The 7,191-nt window shown below is 35.2% G+C and overlaps 1 protein-coding gene across 1 annotated transcript; it reads left to right on the top strand.

The window, feature by feature from the left end:
* Nucleotides 1-2,607: 2,607 nt before the first annotated feature.
* Nucleotides 2,608-6,562, top strand: LOC117914033 (sulfate transporter 3.1-like). The gene is made up of 12 exons (XM_034829191.1): nt 2,608-3,131; nt 3,237-3,444; nt 3,533-3,704; nt 3,820-3,885; nt 4,188-4,301; nt 4,435-4,551; nt 4,849-4,975; nt 5,083-5,369; nt 5,462-5,652; nt 5,750-5,835; nt 5,921-5,997; nt 6,111-6,562. Exons 1-12 carry the CDS (start codon nt 2,816-2,818, stop codon nt 6,312-6,314), a joined length of 1,965 nt encoding a protein of 654 aa, XP_034685082.1. The 5' UTR covers nt 2,608-2,815; the 3' UTR covers nt 6,315-6,562.
* Nucleotides 6,563-7,191: the final 629 nt, after the last annotated feature.

The raw sequence follows: 7,191 nt of genomic DNA, 5'->3' as shown, positions 1-7,191 counted from the left end.
TCTAGTTTTATTTTTCTTCGCTTTTTTAACCAACCCCTCCACTAATATTATGATTATTATTATTCTCTTTGCAACTAAATATAATTTTTTGTAAATTTAAAATCTCACAAAAAATACTTTTTAATTCAAACATTTTTTTTAAAAAAAAATCTTTAATCAAGGATCTTAACCCCAGCATCAATTATTTACACAAAATGTTTTCTTTAAAAAAATTTCAGTCCATACATTTTAAAATCTTGTATTTAAGAACCAGTGTAGAAAAATATTAAAGATAAACTAAAGGGATGTTTATTAAAGCTTAATACTTATTACTTAATAATTTAAGTTGATTTAAGTTAAATTATATTTAAATTATTGATTTAAAACTTATTATGCAATTCTTATTTTAAATATTAAAGTTATTTGATAAAATTTATTTTAAATTATCAAATTGATATTTTTGTTCTCCAAAATTATAATTAAGGTAAAAGAGGTTCCGTAATAATAGATGAATAAAGAAATTGTAAAGAGAATTAAAACAAACGGGATAAAAATGTAAAATTAAGATATGAACTTAAAAATAAGTTAATTATTTTTACTTATTACTTGAAATTGTTTTTACTTCAAGTCATACTATTAATTATTTTATCAAACGTATTTAATTTGCATATTAACTTAAATTAAGTTATTAAGTTATTAAGTTATTAAGTTAGGTGGTGTTTGTTTTTTTACTTAATTCTAAATAGAACCTTAATACTTAATAGTATTAAATATTAGGTTGTTTGTTTTTATAGTATTTTATTTTTATTAAGTATTAAAAAGTAAAAAAAAACCATTGTGTTATTTTTTCTATTTAGAAAAAGCCATATATTTTGGCTTTTTCTATTGAGTAAAAAGTTTATAATAAGTAATGAAAAAGTAAAAAAACAAACAAACTAAATTCTAAAACTAAATGGTTTTCAGCAAAAAACCAAAAAAACAAACACCACCTTAGTTTACGAAATAACCCTATTGAACGAATCTATATTCTTATTGTGATAGTAAATGAAATATTCAAATGATTTTTCATCTGACTATTCAATCATTCATTATATTAAAATATAAATAAGGGACAAAAACAACTCTATGAAAAAATAGTGGTTCAATTCAATGTTATCTAATGAGAAGTTAAAATATAGGTGTGGGCTAAGTAAATCAATGGATAGTCCCCATCCTATTAAAAATACCCATGAAAGTGAAGATCTGATTACAAATAATACGAATAAAAATATTAATAATTAGAGTAAAATTAAGAGTTATCCACCAAAATGTTTTCTTCACATTGAAGCTTATTTCTTTCATTCCATCTACCACGTGGACATAATTTAAATGATAAAGATGAATTAGATTCTCTATTTTAATAAAAATAATATCAATTTTATTCTGACCTCATAGTTGTGTCTTATTTCCATTTCCCACGTTAAATAAATAAAAATATTTGTGGTTTGATTACCAAATTAAAGATGACGCTATCTTTGGGTGGGAATTCCTTTTGCAGTAACAAAAATAAAATAAGAGAAGGCCATGTTGGCCTCAATCATCACGTGAAAACGGGGTCGCTTAATCTCAGCCCTTCGATCTGACCTTGTGTACACGTGTTCGATTACGAGAATCTTACTTTCCAATTTTTTAAGGATTTAAAAGGCTTCGAAACTAAAATAATTCATCTGCTGAAGCCTTTTTAAAGCGTTCTTGTTTGAATTTTGACCCCCCCCACCCCCATCTCATTAATATCATATGTTTGATAATCGGAATCACCCAAAGTAACGCCCACGAGTAACATACCTACATTTACGATATTTATCAATTGGGCATACATTCTTTCCTCCAACCACAACCCCACTTTGTCTTTCTCCTTACCTTCCATCCACTTCAACGACACCCAAATTCATTTCCCATTTCAACACGTTTTTTTGTAACATTTGAATTATTTTTCTTAATTTTTTTTAATTCTGTGTTGGAATGATATTTAAATTTTATTTAATAATAATTATTAATATTTAAAAAAATTTATTATTTAAGTGTTAAAAATATTTAAAAAAATAAATCAATGTGTAAGGTAACCTTAGTCACTCTTAAAGTATATAAAAATATGGATATTGTCGGGTATTGTTTGGTATTTGTTCTAAAACAATCTAAGTTTAAAAAACAAAAAGTGGGATAAATAATAAAAAATATTTATTATTATTATATTTTATTTTCCAAGCTGGAGACTTAAAATATCATTATAAATATGAAAAGTGGGCAGGGACAATTTTTCGCGTATCTTCACGAAATCCCCCGACTTGAAGACCCACTTCCTGTGGATTAGACACCACGTGTAGCGCTCAAGCCAACATTGCTACATGCCACGCTGTAAGTTGTAAGTGGATCCTAGAATATATTTACTTACTTAGACTATAGAGCTAGTTAAAAAATAAATAAATAAAGGCCATTGCATTTGTGGCTGTGCAGCATTCAGCATTGACTATCTGCCACGTAGTGCAGTGTGGGTCCCTTATCCCACTCCTAGATACCACCTCCCCATGGCCTCAACGCCCTTACATAAACGCCCACCCCTTCCCTTGCTCACTCACAGACTCACTCCACCTCCCTCCTCAGCCCTCAGTCCTCACCACCATTATCGAATCCTTCTTTTTCTCAACATCCATACCGAACCCCTTGAGCATTTTCATTAGAGAGTGTTCGCAGGTTTTCAGTTCCTGAAGCCAAACTCCAGAAACAGCATTAATTTCTAAGTTTAATTGGCTCTACCACCTCATCTAAACTCAGGATCAGTTAGCTAGCTAGCTATCATATGGGTAACTCTGATTACCACACCCCGCGTGGTGTTGCAGTTCCTCCGCCAAAGCCATTCTGTTGGGCGGTGAGGACAGCTCTCAAAGAGACTTTCTTTCCTGATGACCCTTTTAGGCAATTCAAGAACCAGCCACCTTCTAGGAAGTTTGTGCTGGGGTTACAGTACTTTATGCCAATCCTTGAATGGGCACCTCGCTATACTTTTCAGTCCTTCAAATCTGATTTAGTTGCGGGAATTACTATTGCCAGTCTTGCAGTTCCTCAGGGGATAAGTTATGCAAATTTAGCAAGCTTGCCACCCATTGTTGGATTATGTGAGCGTTCGCATCTTCATGAGAAACCATATTCTAGAACCAATTAAAACACTGTTTTTTCTTTCCTGTTCTTAGAAATGTGAATTTATGTAATGGCAACTGCAGATTCAAGCTTTGTACCTCCACTGATCTACGCCATGTTCGGAAGCTCCAGAGATGTGGCAGTGGGGACTATAGCTGTTGCATCACTTCTCTTAACTTCCATGATTGGGGGTGTGGTTAATCCATATGAGAACCCAAAGCTTTATTTTCAGCTGGCTGTCACCGCAACCTTCTTTTCTGGAGTTCTTCAAACTGCTCTGGGATTGTTAAGGTCAGTTTGTTAAATGAACAAAAATCTTCATCTGATCTCCTCAAGGTTGTTATTAATATTTTGAAATTATCATATGAATTGCATGCAGGCTTGGGTTTATCGTGGACTTTCTGTCACATGCAACAATAGTGGGATTCATGGGGGGAGCAGCCACAATCGTTTGTTTGCAGCAACTAAAAGGGATGCTTGGTCTCGTTCATTTTACTCGTGGGACAGATATGGTATCTGTCCTCAAATCGGTCTTTACTCAAGTACACCAGGTTGGCTTTTACCAGAACCATTGTTTTTCTTTTGGTCCCTATTAAATTATACCAGTGCCGCCTTTCCATTTTCTTATTTAATTGACACTGGAAATGGTGGTGGCGGTTGTTGCAGTGGAGATGGGAAAGTGCTGTGTTGGGCTGCCTTTTCCTCTTCTTCCTCCTCCTTACCAGATATTTTGTAAGTTAATCCAAAGCCTTTTCTTTTCTCTTCCCGTTCTATTTGAGATTATGGATCCAATGGATTGAAAAAAGAAGACAACTTTCTAAAAGAAGGCTACAATTTGTCTCTAGATTAATTAAATCAACTACCATCTAATGACAACATCGACATCGATACTAATCATAATTATTTCTTGTTTGGACATTAGTAGTATAAAACAAGTATAGAATTATGATCTATGTCTTCCACTTTGGACATTAACTAAAGTATTCTGTGCTTGCTTATTATTATGTTGTCGTGGTGATGTTGAAAACGAGTAGAGCAAGAGAAAACCAGCCTTCTTCTGGATAAACGCCATGGCGCCTCTGATGTCTGTAATTTTGGGAAGCATTCTAGTCTATCTGACCCATGCTGAGAAACACGGCGTCCAAGTGGTGAGCAATCTCTCTGGCTCTCTTTCTGCTCATGTCATGCACCCACTACAGTATATATATATATATAGACTGGAGGTCTGATGTGGCGTGATTAATTGATATCCGCGATTTCTTTTGTCGGTATTACACGCAGATTGGGCACCTGAAGAAAGGGCTGAATCCACCATCTCTGTCTGATCTGGCTTTTGGGTCACCATATCTCGTGACAGCTATCAAAACAGGAGCCGTCACTGGAATCATAGCCCTAGCTGTAAGTCCTCATCATCTCTCTAATCATCACACTTTAATACGTCAGCTTGTTGGTCGTGAATCCACGTATGTGATGTTACATCTTCCACGAGGGTTCCTAGATACGTAGATCTTGCGGTCCAAATATTTATGCCTGATAATGCATACATGATACAACGGTGTCGTTTTGCTCTGGTCACTGTTTTTGTCCCTACTATGGGTGACTTATTTCAGAGTGTGTCCCACAATTGATGTTCCACAGTATTTTTGAAATCCTTAAAATAAATGAAATTGTAAAGGTGGGTTTGATGGATGACAGGAAGGAATTGCAGTTGGGAGAAGCTTTTCCATGTTCAAGAATTATCACATTGATGGGAATAAAGAAATGATCGCTTTTGGAATGATGAACATTGCAGGCTCTTGCACTTCTTGCTACTTGACCACAGGTACCTTTTCTATTCAATCTCTTCAACAAATTATTTAAGGAGAAATAGGCCGTTACTAATTTATTTCTCATCCACTGATTGTTTGTGGTTCCAAACTGTTATTTCAGGACCATTTTCCCGAACAGCAGTGAATTTCAATGCAGGATGCAAGTCAGCGGTATCCAACATAGTCATGGCCACAGCAGTTATGATAACCCTGTTATTCCTAACTCCGTTGTTCCATTACACTCCCCTGGTGGTGCTCTCATCCATAATCATCGCTGCCATGCTCGGCCTGATAGACTATGAGGCTGCCATCCATCTATGGAAAGTCGACAAATTCGATTTCGTTGTGTGCATGAGTGCATACATAGGTGTGGTCTTCGTCAGTGTTGAAATCGGCTTAACCATAGCGGTATGTGAGAATCCAAGAAAATATGTACCTGTCCTGGAGTTTTCTCTTGGCTGAAATTCACTGTCAAATCTGATGGACTTTTGGGAATGCAGGTCACCATGTCCATGCTAAGGCTGCTGCTATCCTTGGCAAGGCCGAGGACTCACGTTCTTGGCAACATTCCCAACACGATGACATACAGAAGCATTGATCAGTACCCAAATGCGAACACTGTTCCCGGAATGCTCATTCTTCATATTGACGCCCCCATCTACTTTGCCAATTCTAACTACCTAAGAGAAAGGTAGATATATAACTGAACAACCCATGTGAATTCTACTGACAACTATTTGATTGATTGACACAATCAAATTTATATTGGCTGTTAATCCTGTTCTTAGGATCACGAGATGGATATATGAGGAGGAAGATAGGGTAAAATCCTGTGGAGAGGCCAACTTGCACTATGTCATATTAGATATGAGCGGTAAGTGATCCCATCACCACTAACACTAGACAACAAGCCCATTATTATAATACTATCTAATCACTATCCTTACGGTTAATTGCAGCGGTTGGTAGCATTGATACAAGTGGGATGAGCATGCTTGATGAGGTGAAGAAGGATCTTGACAAAAGGGGTCTCAAGGTAGAGACTTCTATTCCTTAATTTTATGCTTATAAGTCTATGATCAGCGTCTCAATCTTTCCAAAATTGGCTTATGTGGTTGTTGATCATGGATTGTGATGGCCTCCATACAGCTTGTATTAGCAAACCCTGGAAGTGAGGTGATGAAGAAGCTAGACAAGACAGAGTTCATCCAAAACATTGGCCAAGAATGGATCTATCTGACAGTGGGAGAGGCCGTGGGAGCATGCAACTTTATGCTGCATACATGCAAGCGAACTCCCCCCACCCTCAGGATGCCTCCGGCTGTTGAACTCACTGCACAAGATAACGTGTGATGCACCAAAGATTGAAAAGAGGGGAACTGTCAAAGCCTATTGGGCCGGACCACAGCCATGTGGCAACCGGATTGCCTAATGAAGAGGCTGCTGCAGCATCAAATCCAGAGAGTATAGAATATAAGTTTTTTTTTTTACAAAGAACTTCTATTAATCCCAAGGATCAGATCAATGATTATGTATTTGTGGAATATTGTCATCAAATAAATTCTGAGTGGAATGTTTGAGGAAGTGGTTTGCCCCATATATATCAAAGCTTCAATCATCAGTCTCTGCTCATTAACAAATGCAATAATACATCACTCTCAAGTTTATACAGTGATAGTCACTCTCGATATGGACATGACCCAAAAGCAAACCATCATATCATCATCGGTCCCAGGACAGTGGATGGCTCTGCTCTTGGGTCAAAGCTATTCCCATAAACACCCGACTTAAATCTAAATTAAGTTGCTTCAAGAGTTAAACCATTTCTAGAGTTACTTATTTTTTCAGTTTAAGATAATTTTATCTTAATAAAAAAATAATTTTCTTTTTTCTTTTCCTTTCCATCCTTTTAACTTATATTTACCTCATAATTCATCTAATTCTTAAATTCCATAATGAAAATAAACACTAAGATAACAATTTTTATATTGTAAATGAACTTACTACAAACTTTCAAAATTCAACCCTTCAACATATAGCAAAACCAAGATAAACTATCATTATTTCCATGGAAAATTAGAATAAATAATTTCAATTAATTTTGAAAAATAAAAACTAGGATTTCATACTGTTTTAAATTTTAAAATTTTAAATTAATCTTAACAATAGAACACATTTCACTCTCATATCTATAAATCCAAAGATACCATATGTGAAAACAAGGGTTATT

The sequence above is a fragment of the Vitis riparia genome, chromosome 5 (assembly GCF_004353265.1).
Source record: "Vitis riparia cultivar Riparia Gloire de Montpellier isolate 1030 chromosome 5, EGFV_Vit.rip_1.0, whole genome shotgun sequence".
NCBI lineage: Eukaryota > Viridiplantae > Streptophyta > Magnoliopsida > Vitales > Vitaceae > Vitis > Vitis riparia.
This window is presented reverse-complemented; position numbering and strand designations above follow the sequence as displayed.

Coding starts and splice junctions, on each gene's coding strand:
- LOC117914033 (XM_034829191.1), top strand. CDS start 2,816: ATGGGTAACTCTGATTACCACACCCCGCGTGGTGTTGCAGTTCCTCCG. Junction 5,653..5,749: donor TCTAACTACCTAAGAGAAAG/GTAGATATATAA, acceptor TCCTGTTCTTAG/GATCACGAGATGGATATATG. Junction 5,998..6,110: donor TTGACAAAAGGGGTCTCAAG/GTAGAGACTTCT, acceptor GCCTCCATACAG/CTTGTATTAGCAAACCCTGG.